Source organism: Garra rufa, chromosome 21 (assembly GCF_049309525.1).
Source record: "Garra rufa chromosome 21, GarRuf1.0, whole genome shotgun sequence".
In the NCBI taxonomy this organism is placed as follows: domain Eukaryota; kingdom Metazoa; phylum Chordata; class Actinopteri; order Cypriniformes; family Cyprinidae; genus Garra; species Garra rufa.
In genome coordinates, this window is record NC_133381.1 from 6,159,866 (window position 1) to 6,185,770 (window position 25,905).

Consider the following 25,905-nt stretch of genomic DNA (forward strand, 5'->3'; position numbering starts at 1 on the left):
AAGCTGGTTCCCAAGAGAATTTATAATATTTGTAATAAATAAACTCAAATTTAAATAATCAATAAAATATACAGTTTATAGACATTTAAAGAAAAAAAAATACAAAAACACACAAAATTACAAAACTTTAAACTGTAAAATTAACAGTAATACAAAAAATTATAAAAAATATATATATATAAAAACTAGTACAGTATATCAAACGTATACTATACTGTAAGTGTATCAATTATCTTTTTATTGCCACACCTGCCAATTCCAGGTATTTACTGGATTTACCAGACAATTTGTTTAAAAAAATAACTGAACGTTAACTGAAATATAAATAAATGATAAAAAAAATATTTCTCTTATTTTTAGTTTAACTTGAGGTTGATAAAATGGCTTAAAAATTAAATAAAATTAAAAATAAATAAATGTAAACAATATAAAAACAATTCAAAATATTACTAAAATAACTAACTAAAATGGTATAGCAATGGTTTAGCAATTGGCTCATTTAAAACGAATAGATTGTACACAGGCTTCTCCATGTCTATGTGGAAGAAAAGATGTACTGGCAAAACTGTGCTTGCGTTTGGCAGTTGGCAATTGTTAATTTTGGACCCTGGAACATACATTCACTTTCATACTGTCTCTTTAAATCAATCAAATATAATATTAAAGCTCTCCAGTGCAGACGACTTAAGTCACATTATTGCACGAACTACTAGCGTAGCTATTATTTCACAAATCTAGAGCTGACATGACCTCCTAAAATAAATTTCAAAGGGTCGAGGAGCTTTGCTTATAGTCTCTGAGAATGACAGACGCGTACGTCACGCTCGGCGGCGTGCATAAGATGGACTCGGACACCGGGGAGTTGCGAACGGGGCTGCCCGAGCCGAGCGAATCCCGAAACGGAGAAGGTGGCATGAGAGCTACAGAGTCCTCCATTGACATTTTAATCTGCACCAAGTCCTCCTCGTCGTGGATCTGCGCATTGTCATACATGTAGCCGTGAAGAAGCCCGAAATGCTCGTTTTCAACCTCCTCCAAAGGGGAAGTGGGTTCGTCCGGGTACGCGCCCAGTTGCATGGGCAAAATCGGATGCGGGTGCAATATTTGGGGCTGAAGAGGCAAAATCACCCCGTCGCCCGGGTCAGACAGGCTTATGATTTCATCCAAATCTGGCATGTTTGAATTAAACTTAAGCACCTCTTGATCTGAGATGCCATATTGAGGGAGAACACTGTTTATTTGTGGCATGTGTTGCTCGGGAGTGTAAAAGGTCATATCGGCGCCCGCCTCCTTCATAGGCTTGATGACAGGCGACTGCCTGAGAGCCATCAGAGGAGGGCTGCCCGAGGGATTGTATCTGATCGGGTCGCCCTCGTCCTCCTCGGCTACATTGTACAGAGTCTTGGTGCTTAAATTGGAAAACTCCATGCCGGGGTTATTGTAGGTATTAGTTAGGGGTTTGATGACAGCCGTCTGATTGGATCCGGCTTCCTGCCTCTTCACATGTACAGACAGTCTGTGCCACATGTGTTCCCCTTTCGGAGGATGTCTTGAACCTGGTTCAGACCATGACACAGACTTTCCATTAGAACTATGAACAAAATAAAGACGACTGTTATTTCACAGGAACCGAGAAAGGTGAACACAAGAACAACATTTCTGGTTCGTGTAAAAAATTGTGTAGGAAATATGCTGAATATTATTATTCAGATATTTGGTGTATGCTTAAAAATATTTATTTTTACAGACCAAAATCTTAATCACAGTATATTTTATTTATATTATATTACAGTAACAGTTTACAGTGAGGTCCAAAGTCTGAGACCACCTTGAAAATGTGGTATTTTTTTAACATAAACTTGGAAATGCACGTTTTTTTAGATCGTACACTTTGAATAAATGATTGTAAAGACGGTCCGATTTTCTTCCATTAACCCTCAAGATGCTTTTTGGAATATCTCAAATCACGCCAAAGATTATGATTTCCAGCTTCAGTGCTACAGTCATTAGAGAAAAACAATCAATCAAACAAACAAACAAACAAACAAAAAAACAGTTAAAAAATTCAGAATTTTTCCTCAAAAAATAAATAAATAAATAAATAAAATAAATTATACACACACACAAACACATAACATTATAAAGTAACATTTAAATATTTAATTTAATATATTACAATACACAACCAGTCAAATGTTTTGAACAGTAAGATTTTTTAAATGTTTTTTAAAGAAGTCTCTTCTGCTCACCAAGCCTGCATTAATTTGATCCAAAGTACAGCAAAAACAGTTAAAATATTTTTATTATTTAAAATAACTGCTTTCTTTTTAAATATATTTTAAAATTAAATGTATTCCTTTGATTTCAAAGCTGAATTTGTTTTGCATCATTACTCCAGTCACATGATCCTTCATAAATCATTATAATATTCTAATTTTCTGCTCATTTTATTATTATTATTGTTATTATTATGCTGAAAACAGCTGAATAGGAATTTTTCAGGTTTCTCTGAGGAATAGAAAGTTCAGAAGAACAGCATTTTTCCGAGATAGAAATCTTTTGTAACATTATAAATGTCTTTATCATCATTGATCGATTTAAAGCATCCTTGATAAATAAAGGTATTATTTCCTATCATTTCCCCCCAAAAAATAAGAAAAAGAAAAAATACAGTGTACTGTATAATGTTACAAAAATATTGTTTCAGATAAATGCTGGTCTTTGGATCTTTCTATTCATCAAAGAATCCTGAAAAAAATGTACTTAACTGTTTTAAATATTGATAATAACAATGATAAAAAAAATGTTTCATGAACAGCAAATCAGCATATTAGAATGATTTCTAAAGTGACACTGAAGACTGGAATAATGATGCTGAAAAGTTAGCTTTGTTCCCAGGAATAAATTACATTTTGAAATATATTCAAATAGTAAAAATATTTCAAAATGTTCTTATTTTGCTGTACTTTGGATTAAATAAATGTAGGCTTGGTGAGCAGAAGAGACGTCTATAAAAAACATTAAAAACATTTAATATAAATCTTACTGTTCAAAAAATTTTGACTTTGATATTACATTAAAACACAGCAAAATAGAACCATTTCTATTAGTGCTCTCAAACTTTTGGACCACACTTTATATCACAATATACATTACAAATAAAAGGAAATTTCATTTAATTAAATGTTTAGCATTTTCCTGTTTTATCTGGAAATTATTTAGACTTAAAAAAATATCAGAATATTTATAACAAATGAATTTGTCTGGCATCAGTGCAGAAACACCTTCACATTATTAAAACAAAAGACAAATATTATAAAATAAATAGTTGCAACCACAGCCATTGCAAGACAGCTTATATAATAATATTATGCATACTGTATTTTCACAACCATAAAGACACTAGGCACAAAGATCTTGGACTTCTCACTATTTTTCTGCTGTGGTATAAAAATGACAGCAAAATCTCTTTTGGTTGACAACTTCATAGCATTATCTAATATACACCATCATACCACCCAGCAACCAATGGTAATTCTTGCTCTTGCCATTACATACATCTAAAGCTATAGTCCCACAGTCTCTCCCAGCCGTGCTGCTCAGAAACCCCGGGTGTGCATGTTTTAATTGCAGTTGACCTGCAAATTACAAGATGTCTGAGAGAGCCGTTAATTCAAGAAGCTCCTGAAAATGGCATGATCTTAAGATCTGAAGAGAAGCTGGAATAACAGGACTAGACCCATGGGCTCTAATGCAACAGGACGGAGAGAGACTGCTCTAACACAGCTAAGCGACTTACTTGGCATTTCCAGATGCGTTCTTCTTGCGTTTGAACATGTTTAGCAGGCTGTTGCTCCTGCAAGCAATTTTTCCATCGCCCACATGCATGCGCACCACGTCGGAGGTGGTGAACGCGCTGCGTACGTTCCTCTCGGGCTTGGCGAGGATTATGTACATTTTTGGCGTGAACATGCAGCCGAGAGCCACCGTCACGCTGAGGCTCACAGAGAACGAAGTGGTGATGATCTTGTAGTTGGAGCCGAAGTAGATCGGCACAAACGCCAGCCAAATAATACAGGTGGTGTACATGGTGAAGGCGATGTATTTGGCCTCGTTGAAGTTGGCAGGGACGTTACGAGTTTTAAAAGCATAATAGGTGCAGCTGAGAATGAGCAGGCCGTTGTAGCCCAATGGCGCAACCATGCCCAAATTGCTGGTGTTGCATATTAGAAAAACTTCTCGAATACTCGGGTAGGATTTGATAGGCTCCGGAGGCTCCAAGATGATCAACGTGACCTCTAAAGTCAGTTGCACGCTGATGAGGATGAATGCGATCACCACTTGTGCCCAGGCGCTCATGAAGCGTGGCTTGCGTGTGCATATTTTCTTCTTGCTGCCGGCCAGAATTCGAGCGATGCGGTTGGTCTTGGTGACGAGAGCCGAGTAGCACATGGAGGCCGAAAGGCCCACGAGGAGGCGCTGTAGGTAACACGAGGCTAAGGTGGGACGGGCGATGAGAGTGAAGGGGCAAATGTAGCCCAGGAAGATGCCGGCCAAGATGATGTAGCAAAGTTCACGGCTGGAGGACTTGACGACTGGCGTGTCTCTGTACAGTATAAAGATGAAGGTGACAAAACTGGTCACTAGGATGCCCAGACATGAAAAGACGACAGCTGCGACGGATTCAGGATGACCCCACTCCAGGTAGCGCAGGGGAAGGGGCTCACAGACTGAAGAGACAAGACAAAATTATTAGATCGTAAGTGAGACTATGAATAATGTATGAAATTATTAGTAGTAGTGTTTGTAAGAATCACTATTAATATTGCTTATATTGTGCTATTAATAATGTTCAATTAATTTTCTAAGCATCAGGCTTTTTTATCTGGTAGATAATAAATCTTAATAAACCTTAAAATTACTGATCAGAATATCAAGGGACACTTTTGACTTGGGCAAGTAAGCAACCATTTAGCAATGCCCTAGCAATGACTCAGAGCACCCTAGAAACAGCAAAGCAATGCACTAAAACCCCAACTACATAACAACAACTTGCAACAACTCAAAGTACTTCTGCAACCACATTGCAACATCCTGGCAACTGTGCATAAAATTTTGGGATTTTATGTTCTGTTGATTTGGACCATGAAATGACATTTAGAACATTTAAAACTACTGCACAGCAACAACATTTTTTTTTATCAAGGAACAGTGGACAACTACTTTGAATACGTTGGCAAACACATAGCGACAACCCACAAAACCTGGGGTTGTTATAAATTTTTTAAATTATGATCCAGTAAGTAACCACCCAGCAACACCATAGCAATCACATAGCAATGTACAAAACATTTAAAATACTTTATCAAGCACACAGCTCCATTGTTTCCACTGTCCATAAAATCTTGGGATGGGTTCTGCTGACCATTAAGTAACCAACACCCTAGCAACTAATTAGAACATTCAAAACTACTGTATAGCAACGCCCTGGCAACAACATTTTTTATTGAACAGTGAGCAACTACTTTATACACCCTAGCAACCACATAGCAACAATCCACAAAACTTGGGGTTGTTATTATTATTATTATTTTTTTTTAACTTGGACTAGTACATAACCATCTAGTAACACTCTAGCAACCACCTAGCAATGTACAAAAACACTAAAAACACTTTGACAACCAAATAGCAACATCCTGGCCACTGTCCATAAAATTTTGAGAGGAGTTCTGTTGATTTGAACCATTTAAGTAAACAACACCCTAGCAACTAACTAGAACATTCATAGCAATGCCCTGACAACAACTTTTTACATGGTTTTTACACAGTAACCAATCACCTTGAACACCCTAGCAACCACATGGCAACACCCTGACAACAACATTATTTAATTGAACAGTGAGCAACTACTTTAAACACCCTAGCAAAAACATAGAAACAGTCCACAAAACTTGCGGTTGTTATAATTTTGTTAACTTGGACCAGTAAGTATCCACCTATGAACACCCTAGCAATCACATAGCAAAGTACAAAAACACTCAAAATACTTTAGCAACCACATAGCAACATCGTGGCCACTGTTTATAAAATTTTAAGATGAGTCCAGTTGATTCAGACCATTAGGTAACCCATACCCTAGCAACTGAACATTCATGCAACTGCATAGCAACACCCTGGCAACAACTTTTTTTACATAGTACAGCGAGCAACCACGTTGCTTTTTTTAACTTGAACAAGTAAGTAGGCACCTAGCAACACCTTAACAACTATTTAAAACATTCAAAACTACTGCATAGCAACACCTTGGCAACAACTCTGCTTTTTTTTACACAGAACATGAGCAACCACTTTGAACATCCTAGCAACCACATAGCAACATGCTGGCAAAAATCTACAAAACTTTTTTTTTTTTTTTTTTTTTTTTTTTACTTGGACCAGTAAGTAACCACCTAGCAACATTCTGGCAACCACATAGCAATGTACAAATATGCTCAAAATACTTTACCAACCACATAGCAACATCCTGGCCACTGTTTATAAAATTTTAAGATGAGTTCAGTTGATTCAGACCATTAGGTAATCCATACCCTAGCAACTATTTAGAACATTCATGCAACTGCATAGCAACACCCTGGCAACAACTTTTTTTACATGGTACAGCGAGCAACCACGTTGCTTTTTTTAACTTGAACAAGTAAGTAGGCACCTAGCAACACCTTAGCAACTATTTAAAACATTCAAAACTACTGCATAGCAACACCTTGGCAACAACTCTGCTTTTTTTTTACACAGAACATGAGCAACCACTTTGAACATCCTAGCAACCACATAGCAACATGCTGGCAAAAATCTACAAAACTTTTTTTTTTTTTTTTTTTTTATACTTGGACCAGTAAGTAACCACCTAGCAACATTCTGGCAACCACATAGCAATGTACAAATATGCTCAAAATACTTTACCAACCACATAGCAACATCCTGGCCACTGTTTATAAAATTTTAAGATGAGTTCAGCTGATTCAGACCATTAGGTAATCCATACCCTAGCAACTATTTAGAACATTCATGCAACTGCATAGCAACACCCTGGCAACAACTTTTTTTACATGGTACAGCGAGCAACCACGGTGCTTTTTTTAACTTGAACAAGTAAGTAGGCACCTAGCAACACCTTAGCAACTATTTAAAACATTCAAAACTACTGCATAGCAACACCTTGGCAACAACTCTGCTTTTTTTTACACAGAACATGAGCAACCACTTTGAACATCCTAGCAACCACCTAGCAACATGCTGGCAACCACATAGCAATGTACAAATATGCTCAAAATACTTTAGCAACCACATAGCAACACCTTGTTGATTTGGACCATTAAGTAACCAACACCCTAGCAACTATTTGGAACATTTAAAACTATAGCAACACCCTAGCAATAACTTGTTTATTTAGATTTGGGTCAGTAAATAACCACTTTGCAACCACTTTGAACAATCTGGCAACTGCACAACAAACTAAAACACATCTGAACACCTTACTAAGCCCTGAAAACCACTTTAAAATGTTGTGCCTTGGTTGTCTTGAATTTGGCCAATCTAGCAAAACCTCAGCAACCATCGAGCAACAGTCCAGAATCACTAAAAACACACCTGCATTGATTTATCAGATTTTACTCTCGACTATTTTCATAGAATATGAGACATTATGAATTTGTGCTTTCACCTAAGAGGTCAACAGTGGGTGGAGATCAAGGCATGCATTGTTGAATATGCATTAAAAATGGCGAAAACATACACTTCGCATTGCCGCTTGTCTTTGTAGGACTGGCCATCTGAGTGTGACCAGCTCGCTTATGCACCAAGAGCTAAAGTAGGTTTCCAGCTCACCTAAAAATAAACAGCCCTCCACTAAGGGACCGGCCGTAAGAAAGAACCAAGCCAAAGGAGACTTGAGAGACTGCAGCAGGAGAGAGGAAACGAATGCTTCCTCATTACCAACACCAGTATTCATGAGAGCCAGACACTTTAACCAATTATAAAACTCAAGGAGAGCTTAAGGACAACAATTTGTATTTAGAAATACATAAATCAATAATAAAATCTGTATTTGTCCAATGCACATGGGATATTCTTGAGCTACAGTGAATCCGTGCATTACGGCAGTAGCAGAGAATGGAGCTACACTGTAGTATAGTATAGAACTGATGAAAAATACATTGCTAGGACACTCCAGGCTGCTGCATTGACATTGACCATCATAGTGTATGAAAATAGGCCAGAGAAGTAGGCAGTGAAGTAGGGCTGTCACTGGCGATAAGTTGTACGGCGCAAGCAATCTGTAAAAATGATAAATGGCCTTCAGGTGTCATGGGAAACCTTTTGAAAATAGGACAGTGAAGGTCTTTTAAAAAGCCAAATCAGTAATGTAAGACTTGGAGAATGCATGGATATTTGATGACGCATCTATGATGCTTCGATTCAGACATTTATGTTTTCTTTGACTTTTAAATTAAAAAACTAATTAAAGTAATTCAAACTTTGGCCAGAAGTACTAGTAAGAAAATCATTTGCAACATTTTAACATTTTCTGAAGAAAACAGACTGTGCTTGTCTGTGCAAAAGTCACCACTATAATTCTATTGTCATATAAAAATAGTAAGTCTGAAAAATAATATCACACCTCTTCCTGACAAGCTGTCATTCTTGTCTGGCACAAATGGTGACACTGGATTGTTTAAGGCTGTAGACCAAGTTATGTATTTTAAAAGGTCAGTTATACCACATACTTTACTTTTAGTTTCTCAAGTGTTTCTCTATGAAACCAGTGACACTTTACAATATCATTTGTTAACAAAAGTTAATGTAGTAAGTTAACTAACATGAACAATACATTTGTTACACTATTAATTATTCTTGGTTAATGTTAGTTAATACAAATACAGTTGTTCATTGTTTGTTCTTGTTAGTTCACAGTGCATTAACTAATGTTAACAAACACACCTTGTGATTTTAATAATGCATTAGTAAATACTGAAATTAACATTAACTATGTTTAATAAATGCTGTAGAAGTATTGTTCATTCTTAGTTCATGTAAACTAATGTAGTTAAGTAATGTTAACTAATGTAACTTATTGTAACGTGTTACCATAATTTCAAATAGAGATCAAATGGAGACCTGCAACTCAGATTTTTTTTATTAAAAATACTCCAAGACACCAAAGCCAGCACTCAAAAATCTGATATTTCAGTATGAACTCAAACATTTCACATCAGAATATTGTTTACTTGCTCAACTATAGTGTCTATTGTATTTTAGCAGAGTCGATTTATTGAACATTTTGGCTAATATGATACTCCAGCTACTCTAACATGTGCTGTACGCAGTAGACCAATCACAACAGACTGGGCCATCTGACCAATCAGAGCAGAGTATGCTCACAGAAAGGAGAGGTTTAGAGAGACTGAATCTTAGGGTGTGTTCACACTTGTCATGTTTGTTAAAACAAACTCTGGTGAGATTGCTCCGTTAGTGCAATTTATTTGAGTAAGTGTGAACGCTGCAATCCGAACCCTGGTGCGCACCAAACAAGCGGACCCGAGACCACTAAAAAGATGAACACCAAACAAACTCTGGTGCGGTTCCAATAAAATATGAATGCAACACGGACCAAATACTTCTAAACGAACCAAAAACAGGAAGTAATGACAAGCTGCAATGCTATGCGACATGATTTAATGATTTTACTTTGATGTCATACACTGATCGGTCTACGCTTTAAGTTAAACAAATCTTTTTGTTTGGGGTGTTCGGTGAGTTCCGTCACGAGATACAGTGACATGCAAAAGTTAGGAAACCCCTTGCAGAATCTGTAAAAATGTAAATAATTTGAACAAAATAAGAGAGATCTTACAAAATGCATGTTTTTTTATTTTATTTAATAGTCCACAAGACTAATGCTGAAATTCTTAAAATAACCCCCTTCAAAACTTTTTGAATTTGAAAATCAAGGTAAATTGTACTTAATTTCAACTTCCAGGAAACATGCAAGTATCTTCTGTTGCTTTTGAAGGGCAGTACTAAATGGAAATAAAAATGATATTTCAACAAAATAAGAAAACTCTGGACATCTTCATCCTGTTCAAAAGTTTTCACCCCCCGGCAGTTAATGCATCGTTTTACTTCTGGAGCATCAGTGAATGTTTGAACCTTTTTTTAATAGTTGTGTTTTAGTTCCTCGGTTGCCCCCAGTGTGAAAAGATGGATCTCAACATCATACAGTCACTGCTGGAAAGGGTTCAAATATGCAAAATATGCTAGAAAACTGAAGAATCTACAGGACCTGGAGGATTTTTCTGAAGAATAGTGTTTAGTTTAACTGTTCAGAACAAACAAGGAACTCATGAACAACCATCACAAAACAAAAAACAGTCATAGATCATCAAGGTAACCATACACAGTATTAAGTGCTAAGGGTTCCCAAACTTTTGAATTTTTTTTTAAATAATTTCAAAAAAAAAATTGTCTTGTGGACTATATGTAAACATATTTTATGTAAAATATCTTACTCAGGACAGTACTGAATAAAAAAAAAATAACATGCATTTTGTATGATCTTTCTTATTTTGTTCAAATTATGCCACTGTATACGTCATTTGGACCCGATCAATCAGGCTGTGAATGTGTCACTATGCTTTTAGGGTCGGGATCTTTAGGTTCGCTGTCAAAAACGCCAGTATGAACGTTAAGCGGACCAGGACCAAATGTAATATTTTCCTTTTTTGTCTGGACCAAATTAACCAAAAGAAGTGCGAACACTGCTTCTAACAAATCTTTTGAGAATTGTTGGAAAATAAGGTGATATTAAATCATTTTAAGAAATCTAAAGCGTTGTTTGACCTCGCATGCATGTAAACCTATTGTAAAGACTGCCAAAACAATATTTAAAACCTTAAAAATGGCATATTAGGGGCACTTCAAAGGTAAAATATTTAAACATATTTAAAGCTTTCCCTGAGCACAAAAAACAAAAATCTAAATAATGACTATTGCAAATGAAATACCTTGCAGTTCTGGGTCCGGCCACCATCCCAGCTCACAGGCTTTGCAGGTGAACTCATCCAGGACATATTCATTGTCCTTACAGGGTGTACAGATCCAACAACAGCTCACCTCGCCTTTCCTGATCACCTGCGTGGACACAAGAACACATTATACATATGCACTTCACTGATAATATAAACTGTTTTTCATAAGTTTTTACTAAGAAATATACAAACTCACCTTGATCTCTCCTTTGGAGCAGGGCTCACTGCAGACAGAGCGAACCATCTCACTGCGGTTCATCTGGATCATATAATCATCGATACTTAAAACGCCTTCATGCCACGAGCCGACGTTTATATAGTCATAGACTCCAGGCTCGACATACTGCAAGTTCATAATGTCATACCTGCAAAAAAAAAAAGAGAGATAGAAATTAATCTACAATACAAGGAGTTTTCTCAAAGGTATCTAGGTCAAGCAAAACTTAGGGTTAGCAATTTAAACAAACCCCTAAAAAAGTATCACACTTCAGCATGTAAGTCATCTTAAATTTTCATTGGAATAAATATACTTCACTAATGCAAAATGTCAAATTTTGCTACCAAAACATAGATTTATAGACAAAACATTCAGAAATGTCTGCAAGCGAGTGTTTTCCAAAGCCAGGCCACTGGACTTATTTGGACGCACACTCCATGGTGGTTTAAAAATTAATTAATAGCTATTTTTGTGTTATTCATTTAGTGCATAAAACGTAGCTTTATGTAGGCCAGTAAGTAAGACTGACCTGCCTGGCGAGTCCCCGTTTTCATCGAACCACACATCTTCTCCAGACACGCCAGTAAACGAGGTCTTGAGGAGAAAGTCCAGCAGTGTGCTGCCATCAATGGGGTCCATGGCCTCACACAGTCCCACGTGACCCGGACACAAGTACTCATGCATATCGTGAAGACCGTGAGCCATGGCGTAGATGGCATTAATGACGAACCCCATTTTACTGTCCTGGACATAGTTGTCCTCCAGGCTTTCATAACCTGTGAGAATCAGCAAACCAGAATGCAATTATTAGACCATCACTGCAATGCAGCCTGAGTGTTTTAGTCAACATGAATCAACATTCCCAGCCCGTTTTACTTCCTTATAGATCTAAAGAGCTATTTGACTACTGGTTGACATTATTCCCAATCTGCATGGCTTAAGTGATGTTAGTCTTTTCATATAAGCAATGAAGACAAACAGTTTAGTACTTTAGAATAATATGCGCGTACTAAATAAAGAAACATGCATTAAGAAAGTAAACAGGGTCACTATTAATTTCATGTTGACTGCTTTCAGCAATATCTGCAAATTTGGGAAAGTCCTACATTTTGCAGCTAAAAGGCTTTTACTAAAATAAAAACCACAATGAAAATCCCCACTGTAACAGTTCAGCCATGATATATCCAGACCCCATTTTATAGTCATTTCTGAGCACTTGAAAGGGAACGATAGGGTGTCCAAAGACATCATTATTCCTAAGCCACAGGCGACAGGACAGTAAAGTGAGTAAGTTCTGTCTTTTTCTCTTGGACAGTGAATCAAAAAACAGCAGCATAATAAAGAAGATCTAACAAGATGCAGTTGCCATGGCAAAGCAAACCATTTATGTAACCCAACTCAGCATTTAATTAGTAATGGACATGATGGTGACATTATTATTAATTGAGCAAGGAAATTAATTATTCATCAATGTTCTCATTCTTGCATGTCTCCCTCATGAATCAAAGTAAATATGGCTGACAACTGAAGAAGAAAAAAGATCGCTGTATTAATTCAAAGGAACGGACAATGTCAAAGGACACCCTATCGGCTCATTATCTGGTGATCTGTAACAAGCCAGCAGAAAGCAGTATCAGGCACCACAGCTGATAAATATGGTGTATTTCAAAGATAACAAAAAACAGATATTCAAAGAAAACGCTCATTGTAACATGGCTCTCACATTATATCTGTAAATTAAAGTGCATTGCAGCAAGCAACGGGCGAAGGCTAAAACCTAAGCATGCTTCGCTGGTCAATCTCTATTTTTTTATGGGCACAAACCATATTAAACATGACACTTTGAGAAAAACTTAAACATTAAATACATGTTTTATTAATAATAGAAGCAGATTGTAAGGATTTCTTAGTGTTTCTTACCCCTCGGCTCTCTAATAGATCATTTATGTTCAAAAACAACATATTTTGTTTGGTATGGCAAAGTTTTGTTTACATGCAAAGTGAAATAATTAGGACTGGAGGCTTCAGGATAAGGATATGATACTGTGATATGATAGCTTTAATCCAAATATCATCTCATCAAATCAAATCAAAAATTGATCAAAATCAGTACAATAATTAGATAATGTGCAAAATGTGCCAACTCTTTAACATAATTTAATTAACCATTTTTTTTTTCTGAGTAAAGAAGTCAATTTTCCCCATACGTGACTGTGGACCACAAAACCAGTCTTAAGTAGCACAGGTTGGTAGCAATAGCCAAAAATACATTGTATGGGACAATAATTGATTTTTTTTATATATATATATATATAAATCATAAGGATATGAAGAAAGATTATGTTCCATTAAGATGTTTTGTAAATTTCTAAACTCAAATTTTTGATTAGTAATATGCATGGCTAAAAACTTAATTTGGACATCTTTAAAGGCCATTTTCTCACCTTTTTGATTTTTTATTTTGATTTTTTAGATTTTTTTGCAGCCTCAGAGCCTGTTTCCGCCACTGAATAAAAAACAAAAAAAATGTATTGCTACTTGTTATCTCACAATTCTGACATTTTTTCTCAGAATTGTGAGATATAAACTCACAAATGCGAGTTATAAAGTCAGAATTCCGAGATATAAACTTGCAATTTTGAGAAATGAAGTCAGAATTGTGTGATACAAAGTCGCAATTACGAGTTATTAAGTCAGAATTGTGAGAAACTCGCCATTCTGTGAACATATCAGTCCTTTTTTTCCTCAGAACTGGACTTTATAACTCGCAATTGTGTTTATATCTCACAATTCTAAGACAAATGTCAGAATTGCGAGATACATGCTCGCATTTGTGAGAAAAAAGTCAGAATTGTGAGTTACAAAGTCACAACTGCAAAGTTTATATCTCAATTTTGTATCGTTTCGCAATTCTGACTTAATAACTCACAATTGTGCATTTATATCACAGTTCTGAGAAAAAAAGTCTGAACTGCAAATTTATATGATGCTAATTTTGAGAAAAAAGTCAGAATTGTGAGATACAAACTTACAATTGCGAGAAAAATAGTAAAAATTGAGTTTATATCTCACTATTCTGTATCATATCGCAATTCTGACTTTATAACTCGCAATTGTGCGTTAATATCTCACAGTTCTAAAAAAAAGTCAGAATTGCAAATTTATATGATGCAATTCTGAGAAAAAAGTCAGAATTGTGAGATACAAAGTCACAATTGCGAGAAAAATAGTCAAAATCGAGAGTTTATATATCACAATTCTGTATCGTATCGCAATTCTGACTTTATAACTCGCAATTGTGCGTTTGTATCTCACAGTTCTAAAAAATTGCAAATTTATGATGCAATTCTGAGAAAAGTCACAATTACCTTTATCGTTTTTTTTATTCAGTGGTGGAAACGGGCTTCCATAGATTTTCAGATAGTTGTATCTCGACCAAATATTGTCCTATCCTAACAAACCATAGATCAATGGAAAGCTTATTTATTCAGGTTTCAGCTTTGTATAAATCTCAATTTTAAAAAATTTACACTTATGATGTACATTTATGATGTACATTATTATGATTTTTGGTCCTGGGTCACATATAATATACTAAAACCCCCGTTTTCCCAATTTAAAATACATTGCTGGATGATAAAGTGTCTGGTCACTATTATTTTTGTCACAAATAGGGAACACCAAAATATTTTTTTCATCATAGTCACAGTATTACATCGATACCATCTTTTTTTTTTTTTTTTTTTTAGTGGTGCATATTTAGCAGATGCAAGTTGTAAGTGGAGCCAAATCTATAGAAATAAGAAGCATAACCTCTTAATTTCTTCTCTCTGAAGGATTTATATTAGCATAAGCAATACAAACAAATGTTTGGAGCTTAAAAGAGTTCCCCACTGGAACATGCAGCAAAGCCAACTGGCATGATAGATCTAGCTGTTATTGGGATATAAAGTTCAAACCGAAGTGCCCTTATAGATGCTCATTTAATTTTCAGGGGGGAAAAACAACATCCCAATAACTTCATATATTAGAGGTCAACCGATATCCAGTGCTGCATTGTGACGTTATTGACTATATTAAACTCTCTTATGTAAATAACGAAAATATACAGTAAAATACACACTTTATGCAAGTCAGAGAACATGATTTATTTTTAAATCATATGGTTGTATCATATCAGTCGACCTCTATCTATATTGCTGAAGTGAAGTGCCTCCATGTTAGCTCTTCAGAAAAATATTCACTTACCATCTTGGAGTTCTAGACAAAGAAATAATAACAGAATAGCAGACTATGACTATTTCTCTGTTTGATTACTTGTAACAGTTTTCATTTCGCGTTCACATTTCAAGAAGTTAAAATTAACATTTTGCATACAGTTCGCCTAAAACTAACAAAAATGTAAAATAAAAATCATTTTAAAAAATGATATAGCAAAGCAATGCTGTAAATAAATATGGACAAACAACATGAAAATAGCATAAACATAGATCAGATACTACAGTGGCATGCTTCCCTGTAATTATGACACTTTATTACGAGTCTAGTTGTGTGTCCAAAAATGTAAAAGCATCTATCAAACTAAAACATAAATATATTGCTCTGTGAAACTAAATATGGCACTGCAAATGCAGAAAATAAAATCAGGTGTCATTAGACAACATGCTTACTGAGTGTTGTCTCAAGACAGTGCTTCAGCTGATGTTAAATATCAACCCAGCCAGATAGAAATGTGCTATAAAAAGAGTCAATTTACCTAGATCACCTTTTCAGTCAGCAGAGAAGGTTTCAAAGATAAAAAAAGACCAAAAACACAAAAATATAGTTTTAAATGATTATAAACTCAATAGGTATGTGTTTCATTTCCTTCTGTTTTGGGAAATAATAGCATGCAGAATGGGTCATTCCTGTTCTGCCGTACTCACTTTTGAACTCTGTAATTTGATCAAACAGGGTGATTTGTTTTGTATGACAACTATTTTGCATGTTTGTTCCAGTCCAAAAATACAAGTTCATAATTTAAAAATGGTTCTTAAACAGCAAATCAGCATATTAGAATAATTTCTGAAGGATCATTTGACACTGAAAACTGGAGTAATAATGCTAAAAATTCAGCTTTGAAATCACAGGAATAAATTGAATTTTTTTAAATTATTTTAAGTAGTAAAAATATTTCAAAATTGTATTATTTTTGCTGTACTTTGGATCAAATAAATGCAGGCTTGGTGAGCAGAAGAGACTTTAAAATACATTAAAAATCTTACTGTTCAAAAACTTTTGACTGGTAGTATACATCTTATATTTTATCAAATATTTAGCTAATTTTAATTTCTGTATGACGTTTCTTCTTTTGTTTTGTTTTAGAATGTAACATTTGTCTTAAAGTAATTTATTCTTTAAAATGAACCACTGTTTCCTTATTTGTGATTTTTTTAATAAATTAAAAATTTTAGTTAATATACAGGTGCATCACAATAAATTAGAATGTCGTGGAAAAGTAATTCAACTCAAATTGTGAAACTCATGTATTTTTTTCAATTGTGATGATTTGGCTCACATCTCAACAAATTAGAATACTTCATAAGACCAAAAAAAAATACATTTTAGTGAATTGTTGGCCTTCTGGAAAGTATGTTAATATACTGTATACTGTATATACTCAATTGGTAGGGGCTCCTTTTGCTTTAATTATTGCCTCAATTCAGCGTGGCATGGAGGTGATCAGTCTGTGGGACTGCTGAGGTGGTATAAAAGCCCAGGTTTCTTTGATAGTGGCCTTCAGCTCATCTGCATTTTTTGGTCTCTTGTTTGTCATTTTCCTCTTGACAATACTCCATAGATTCTCTATGGAGTTCAGGTCTGGTGAGTTTGCTGGCCAGTCAAGCACACCAACACCATGGTCATTTAACCAACTTTTGGTGCTTTTGGCTGTTTGGGGAGGTGCCAAATCCTGCTGGAAAATGAAATCAGCATCTTTAAAAAGTTGGTCAACAGAAGGAAGCATGAAGTGCTCTAAAATTTATTGGTAAACGGGTGCAGTGACTTTGGTTTTCAAAAAACACAGTGGACCAACACCAGCAGAAGACATTGCACCCTAAATCATCACAGACTGTGGAAACTTAACACTGGACTTCAAGCAACTTGAGCTATGAGCTTCTCCACCCTTCCTCCAGACTCTTGGTTTCCAAATAAAATACAAAAAACTTGCTCTCAGCCTCAGTCCATTCCTTGTGAAGTTCACCCAAATTCTTGAATCGATTTTGCTTGACAAGCCTCTAAAGGCTGCGGTTCTCTCGGTTGGTTGTGCATCTTTTTCTTCCACACTTTTTCCTTCCACTCAACTTTCTCATGCTTGGATACAGCACTCTGTGAACAGCCAGCTTCTTTGGTAATGAATGTTTCAAGGGTGTCAATGCTTGTCTTCTGGACAACTGTCAGATCAGCAGTCTTCCCCATGATTGTGTAGCTTAGTGAACCAAACTGAGACACCATTTTGAAGGCTCAGGAAACCTTTGCATGTGTTTTGAGTTGATTAGCTGATTGGCATGTCACCATATTCTAATTTGTTGAGATAGTGAATTGGTGGGTTTTCTTTATCACAATTTAAAGAACCAAAGACTTAAACTACTTCAGTCTGTGTGCATTGAATTTATTTAATACACGAGTTTCACAATTTGAGTTGAATTACTGAAATAAATGAACTTTTCCACAACATTCTAGTTTATTAAAATGCACCTGTATTAGGTCATCTATGATAGGGACACAAAACTGCATATTAGGAATGACCCATATACAGCCTCTCTCTCTCCTCGTACCTGAGCAGTTCTTCTTATAATTTGTGTTTTCTTGTGGATGTCCCGGGAGGCGGCACTGGAAACGATACTGCCAGAATTCAGCAAACCAGGGGTTTCTATTGTTGGTGCTGAGCCGTAACTTCAGGTAATAGTCATCGAAGGACGTGACCTCCTCCGACTGTAGCTTCATAGTGATGCCGCCCACAGCTTCCTGCTCGTAGCCCTCCACGACCTCATCCCTGTCCGCCCAGCCGTCACTGAAGGACATGGGTCACAAAGTGTCTAATTAGTCACCTAATTACCACAAGCTTCCTCTTCAGTCTCTCACCTGCAATGCCTGAACAACACTGACTCTCAAGTGCATTGACCTACTTTAGCACAGGCTAAAGAACAAACTCAGCATGCACAACACTTACTGTGTGTTAGACGGTTCATCATTAGGGTATAAGTGATCTGATGATGGCTGCCAGCAGATTGATATAACCTTCTCTGATGATTTTAGCTATAACATTCAAGGTAAAATATTGCATAAACTGCTATTTCAGGCATATCAAAAGAGCATCAAAATATTTATATGAACTATATAATAGCAGGATGTAATCCCAGGCTTTTTATTCCCAGTCCATCCCTGCTGGAACGTGTGTTGCTTGGACTCATAATGAAGGTGTCTTTCTGTGGTCACGGCATCATCAGCACCATCTGCCTCTCAGCATCTTCTCGGCAACACGCCAAAAACTGACTATTATTAGTTGACACTTCATATTTCACAGATGACAATTTACCACGAGCAGCTGACAAGCATTGTGTGTTCTCAATGCAGTTACAGCCTACCAAAGAAATGCCACAATCAAGTATTTCTCCAACTTCAGGCACTTTTATGTCCTTACAGTTGGTTTTAATTCATTATTTAAATAATTAAATTCAAAGGTCAAATTAAATCAGTCAAACTTTTTACCAAGTGTCAAACTTTTTACCATGTGTGAAAAAGTAAATTTTTTACTCATATAGACAGATCTAATCTAATAGCCTAATATCAAATAAAGTTAGTATATTTAAACATATGACAACTCAGTAGTTTTATACATCATTTGAAACAGCCATGGCAGCATGGAAGATGCATTAGACACTGATTTGCCTTTAAGTTTAAATGATCTAAAGTAGCCTAAAATAATAAACTAACTATTTTTTGTCATAGTGATGGACACTTTAGAAATGCCGCTTCATTAAGCTTCAAAACCTTTGCGAATCAATTGTTTCAAACCAAGGGTTCAGAGCATGTATTAAACGGACAAATATGGTATTTGATGATTTGTTGATTGCATTTAACAGATTACACGTGAATACGTAAAAAAAAAAAAAAAACATTAATACGGTTGAAAAGTACGTCCTTAAAAATTTTGTCTTTCAAAACTCCTAATCAGTTAAAATAATTCACTGTTCTGAAGGATCCAATCGGATAGTGAATCACAAATCATTTAAATCAGGTCGGGATTCGGGACTTCAAAGCGCGTATTGTGAATCATTTGAATTAGATCCGGACTTCGGAACGCTTATTGTGAATAATTGAATTCAGACTGGGATTCGGGACTTCAAAGCACATATCGCAAATCATTTGAATTAGATTCTGACTTTTGAGCGTTTATTGTGATTCATTTGATTCAGATCAAGACTCCAATGCGTATATCATGAATCATTTGAATTAAATCGGGACTTCGGAGCATTTAGTGTGAATCATTTGATTCAGTTTGGGACAAATTGTGTATTCGCGAAGCATTTGAATTAGAACGAGACTTCAGAGTGCGGAATGCGAGCTATTTGAATTAGATCAATTCTTCAGAGCGCTTATCGTACATCTTTTGATTCAGATCGGGACTTCAAATTGCATATGGCAAAGCATTTGAACTAGATCAAGACTTCTGAGTGTTTATCGCGAATAATTCAATTTAGATCAGAACTTCAGAGCTGGTTCGCAAATCTTTTGATTCAGATCAGGACTTCAGAACACTTACTGCAAAACATTTGATTCAGATCGGGACTTTGGAGTGCGTATCATGAGTCATTTGAATTAGACCGGGGCTTCGGAGCACTTATCATGAATCATTTGATTCAGATTGGGACTTCGGAGCACGTATCTGTTTCACTTGAATTAGATCGGGACTTTTAAATTGCGTATCATGAAGCAACTGAATTAGATCGAGACTTTGGATGGCGAATGATTTGATTCAGATCTGGATTTCAAATCATGTATTACAAAAAATTTGGATTAGATCGAGACTTCGGAGCGTGGCTTGCCAGTCATTTAATTCAGATCGGGACTCCGGAGCACGTATCGTGTATCATTTGATTTAAATCGCAAATCTTTAATTTGTGAATCTTTTAATTCATATCGGAACTTTGGAGCGTGATATCAAATATTTGATTCAGATCGAGACTTTTGGGGTACTAAATTTAGTCATTAGTAGCTTATTTCTTGTATAACACAAAGGCTTGACCTTTGACCTCATTTAATACATTTGGAACTTCTGCAGTTTTAAATATTTGAAATTTGAATTCAGAGTTCTAAATTCTTTAGTTTGAAAACTCAATACAGCTAATTTCACAGTTTCACAATTCTGAATACAAAAGAATACAAATCTATAAAATGCCACAAAACACAAAATTTTGTTAAATTGTGTATGTCTTACAAAATAATTTACTAAATTAATCTAAAAAAATATCATATTCAATATTCATATTTTTTGTGTGTCCACTCAGTTAACTAGTCAAATCAGCCTGATGTGTCTTTCACTATGTTAAAGTATACAGCTTCAGTCTCCTTGACCCAGAATAAAGCAGCCTTGTCCAAATGATGCTCCTCTTTTCAGTCCACAGAGACGGCATTGGCATAAAGACAGAGATATAAAATACTTTACACCAACAAGAGAGGGTTCTGCTGATTAAAAAAACGAAAGGGACAGCCATTCATCATTTTAATATCTCATCAACAGAAACCAGGAAATCAGGAAATTATGATCATTGCTAAGCAGAATCCCTCTGATAGATCTGGAGCTTTATGAAACTATCCAGGATTATGCTTTAATGCCTCTAAATGTCCCCAGTGTCCCTGGAGTGTCACATTTCATTAAATTAAAAACGAAACTTATATTCACCTGCCAATGAGGAGAAATTCTCCAGCTACACCAAGGCGTCTCATGGCCATGAGGAGACCACGAACGGTCATCCCCTCACAGAAACACACCACCACGCGAGCTTTGGGCAAACGCTCTCGCAGTTTCCTCAGCAGCCGGTCAAAGTGTTTCTCCCCAGCGTTGCTGTAGATCTTGTCAGAATGGGCGATACACAAACCTTCCTGAGATGCCAGTTCCTTAAAGGCCTCCATCCCACTCTCACCATAGTTTCCTGAGGAACAACATCCAACATAAGAACATCTGCATAAGAGAGTCTCTCATTGCCTCAATCTAGTTCAATGCATAGAGTTTGGCAACTTAACCTTGTCTTAAAACAAAGTTCTTCTGCCATGCAGATGAAGACTGCATATCGCCTTTAGTCCGACTTACATTAAAAGTGTCATATCCTACGTTAAAATTTTACACAAAAAACATTCCTGCTGAGACTGTGGCCCATTTTTTGACCTAAATAAGCAGAGTTGCTCAGTTCATTAGTGTAACATCCACATAATATTGAATAGTATTTTTATACACATAAAATATGTGAACCTGGACCACAAAACCAGTCATAAGGTCAGTTTTTTTTTAATTGAGATCATCATTTGAAGCTGAATAAATAAACTTACCATTGATGTATGGTTTGTTAGGATAGGACAATATTTGGTGAAAATACAACAATTTGAAAATCTAGAATCTAAGGGTTCGAAAAAAAATCTAAATATTCAGAAAATCACCTTTAAAGTTGTCCAAATGAAAATCTTAGCAATGCATATTACTGAATCATAAATTAAGTTATGATATATTTACGGTAGGAAATTGACAAAATATCTTTATGGAACATGATCTTTACTTAATATCCTAATGATTTTTGGCATAAAAAAATGTTGTGGTCGAGGGTCACGTATATTGAACAAATGAAGAAAAAAATGACTGAAGAAAATAATGAACAAATAAATGAATAAACTGAAATCTACAGATGATGTCACTGACATTTATTTCATTGAATGATTTGAGAGCTCAGCTTGTGACCCTGATTGTGCTTTCAAATGTTATTAAGAGGATTACAGTGCTACTTTTTAATCACAGATTGGGTCATATTTGAAATAATGTGCTGTGCTCGATATGAGACCAGCATCAATCTCTTGATAATGATGTGGTGATTAAAAAGTCTGTTCAAAGACATACATTCATAGTTTTGACCTTGATTGAGGATTCAAATGACATTTTAATTCAAAGAACTGCAAACTTCACTAATTCTTCTGGTCTGGTCTGTCCCAAACAGACTTGTTTATGCTTTTTAAAATGTCACCAGCTATTTTTGAATGTTATCTTAGGGGGCGATCTACTGTTAAATGGGGTGCATCACTCTTAAAAATAAAGGTTCTTTATTGGCATTAATGGTTTTATGAAGAACCTTGAACATCCATGGAACCTTAAAAATGCAGTAAAGGTTCTTCATAGTCAAAAAATGTTCTTTAGATTTTTAAAATGTTTAAAATGGTTCTTTTAGGAACTGTTTAACGAAAGGTTCTTTGGGGAACCAAAATTTTTACTTTACTTTTAGGAGTGTATGGAGATTTCTGCTTAATTCTCCAGAGTAAAAAAATCCCAATAATCTAAATTTGTCCCCCTAAGGGTTTCAGAAGAGATCTTAACATCCAAAAACAGTGCTCAAATTTGCTAAAATGACAAAGACTGTGGTTAAAAATTAAATGATCTCAGTAGTAACTCAAATGTTTCTCATCAAAATCTTCTAAGACTAGATGGTCTGAGTTGCGATCCACATTTATTTTAGAGCTCTATGTCAAAAATGGACTAATTTGTGTCTATTTTATTTCTTCTACAATCAAACCAAAAATTATTCAGACACCAGATATAATTTTTGTTCATTTATGTAAGTGAGGATAGCAAAATAAAGTAAGCTGTAACATATTATACCCAAAAATTCTTCATAAAGTAGACTACAAGTAAAACTGTTTAAAATTCGGGACCAAAAATTATTCAGACACTTTGATCTGACCATGTTTTGCTTATTAGTTCATTTCCAGAACAAGAATTTACATATCATTTACTCACCCCCTTGTCATCCAAGACATTTATGTCTTTCTTTCTTCAGTCATAAAGAAATTGTTTTTTGAAGAAAACATTTCAGTAATTTTCTCCATATAGTGGACTTCAATGGTGCTCGCAAGTTTAAACTTACAAAATGCATTTTAAATGCAACTTCAAAGGGCTCGTAACGATCCTAGCCGAGGAAGAAGGGCCTAATCTAGAGGAACAATTGGTCAATATTTCTACACTTTTTAACCACAAATGCTCGTCCTGTCCAGCTCTAAGATGCGCATGCCTCCAGTTCAAGACAGTTAGGGTATGTTGAAATACTCCCATCCTACATCGCTGTTTTACCTTTTTTTTTAAAGGGCATTAGATCTTCTTTGCACATTCACTTTGTACACACTGGGTTGGTACTTCTGCAGCAATGTGGAATGATTTTAAAGTTGGAGTAGAAAATGAGATGGGAGTTTTTCGACATACCCTAACTGTCCTGAACCAGACGCATGTGCATCGCAGAGCTAGACAAGATGAGCATTTGTGGTTAAAAAGTGTATAAATATTGTTTTGCTAGATAAAACCCCTCTTCCTCAGCTGTTTAGAACCATTTGAAGCTGCATTTAAACTTTTTTTTTTTGCTCTGGAAGTGAACTAATCCTTTAAGCATTGCTTGGTAATTGCTCAACAAAGTATTGTTCGTTGTGTAAATATTGTCATACTAACAGTAATCCATTACATACCTTTCAATCAAAGTGATCTGACATTATCAAGATGAATTTGTTCTGACACAGTTGAAGTTCTTGTCATATTTTATTACCATCTTCTAAGCTGTAGTGAATAAGCTGTGATAGTGTGAGAAATGTCAAAGGTGTCTAAATAAAAGTGTTTATCTGTATGTATTTTAAAACTTGTGTACTTGTGTCTCCAGAGCGATAAAAGAGCTACAACTCACCCTCAGTGTGAACCGCTGACACATACGTCCAGTTGTAGCGTTTAACAATGTCCAGGAGAGCTCTGGCCTGAAGAGTGTCAGAGGGTACAACCCTAAGGAAGTATTTAAAGAGGGTTTTATCACTCAGATCAATGCTTGTAGCTGAGTATGCAATCTGTGGGATGTTAAACAGCTGCAGCAAGTTCTGAACTTGAATAGCCACTGAACTGGATCCAGGTCCAATCACACCAGCGATGGGCTTTTTGGTGGCCGGCGGCTGAGCTAAAGGATTTCCCTCAACGCACCACTTCTGGCCATCTTTGTCATCACGGATGGAAATAAGCGAATCTCTTATGAACTCAATACTCTGTTCCAAAGCCACTGATGAGTGCCAGCAGGAATCCCTGATCTCACAACCCAGAGTGATGTTGGGAAGAAGGTTTGGATCAGCGTTTATTCTATCTAGTGTATGAAACATTGCTTCCACTCTTTGGATCCCGTACTGTTCCCTGATTTCTCCACACTTTCTTTCCGCGACTTTCTCTGCCGCAGGTTGGTGATGGACAGAAAACAGAGCGCCGATGATGATATCCCCATCCATCCTTGCCACAGAGCGGGATGCTGCTCTGGGTACCACTGACCTCTGATGAACATCAGCTGATGAGATGGGACGGTTAAAAAACAATAAGACTGAGAGACACAAAATAAGGAGGAAATTCATTCTCAACATCATCATCCTCATGGTGTCAGAAGTCTTCGGCTAAAATCAGCTCCATCTTGCCGGTAAGAGACAGAGATATTTGTTGCATTCCAGTCCAGCCATGGTCATCCAAACAGGTTCCCTGCAGAATGAAGATGAGAATGAATCTCATTCTAGCAGCACCTACAGATGAAATAAACTGTCATGGTTTGTTATTTTGTAATTCATGCCAGTTTACAGTCACTGAATTGAGTGTGTACTGCATTCAGCACTGTGAACAGCATCTCATGCTTACAGATGAGAAAGAAAGTCCTTTTGTCAAGGGCAATGACATACTCAACCATAATATATCCTGATAATTTGTAGAAGAATTCTGATACAGACATTTGATATTCACAAACAATACAAATGTAAATCATCCTAGAAATCTGCTGCAGACATTTCCGAATCAAACAGACATTGAAACAACTGACAGAAAACTAAGTTTCCTAAACATGCAGCACGTGTCCTGTAGATGAGCTGTTCTGTGCTATAATTTAACTAAAATATAATAGCTAGTACAGTACAACAGTGATCTGGCTGATGTGTTATATATGTGTCAGTGCTCATTTAATCAGCTCATTCTCACCTGAAATCACAGCGCGTGTCGTCACATCTCTCTCCTGAGCTGCTGGAGCACAAACTGAGCCTCCTGTTTTCAGCCTCCAACATGAGCGCAGGAACCTCCTCCTTTATCATCACTGCATCTGAATGTGGCTCACACACCAGACACAGGGCAAACACACAAATACTGAGGAATATGACACAAATATTATATATTTATTACATTTAGCAAGTATGTATGTGTCTTGTTTAAAATTAACACCTAATCTAAAATGCATGCTAAATAGTACTTGCTGCAAGATTATGCACATTCTCCTTCAGTTATGAAAACATCTCCAAAAGACATCAGGCTTATAA

At 36.0% G+C, this 25,905-nt stretch overlaps 1 protein-coding gene across 2 annotated transcripts; it reads right to left on the reverse strand.

The window, feature by feature from the left end:
• Positions 1-250: 250 nt before the first annotated feature.
• On the reverse strand, positions 251-25,613 carry grm1b (glutamate receptor, metabotropic 1b). Of its 2 annotated transcripts, none has more exons than XM_073827191.1 (9): positions 25,574-25,613; positions 24,267-25,128; positions 21,245-21,494; positions 18,117-18,352; positions 11,831-12,077; positions 11,281-11,449; positions 11,061-11,187; positions 3,800-4,730; positions 251-1,591 (listed from the first exon to the last, which is right to left on the reverse strand). In XM_073827191.1, the coding sequence occupies exons 2-9, from the start codon at positions 24,985-24,987 to the stop codon at positions 766-768; spliced, it is 3,507 nt and encodes a 1,168-aa protein (XP_073683292.1). In that variant the 5' UTR covers positions 24,988-25,128; positions 25,574-25,613; the 3' UTR covers positions 251-765. The 2 variants fall into 2 exon arrangements, with proteins under 2 accessions (XP_073683292.1, XP_073683293.1); XM_073827192.1 differs by having other exon boundaries at positions 1,296-1,556.
• Positions 25,614-25,905: the final 292 nt, after the last annotated feature.

Bases quoted from the DNA above. Each gene is read 5' to 3' on its own strand.
- grm1b (XM_073827191.1), bottom strand. From the start codon at position 24,987: ATGAGGATGATGATGTTGAGAATGAATTTCCTCCTTATTTTGTGTCTC. The intron at 12,078-18,116 runs GTACGAGGAGAG...TGATTCTCACAG, and splicing joins TTATAAGAAGAACTGCTCAG to GTTATGAAAGCCTGGAGGAC. The intron at 4,731-11,060 runs GTATTTCATTTG...TTGTCTCTTCAG, and splicing joins GCCGGACCCAGAACTGCAAG to TCTGTGAGCCCCTTCCCCTG.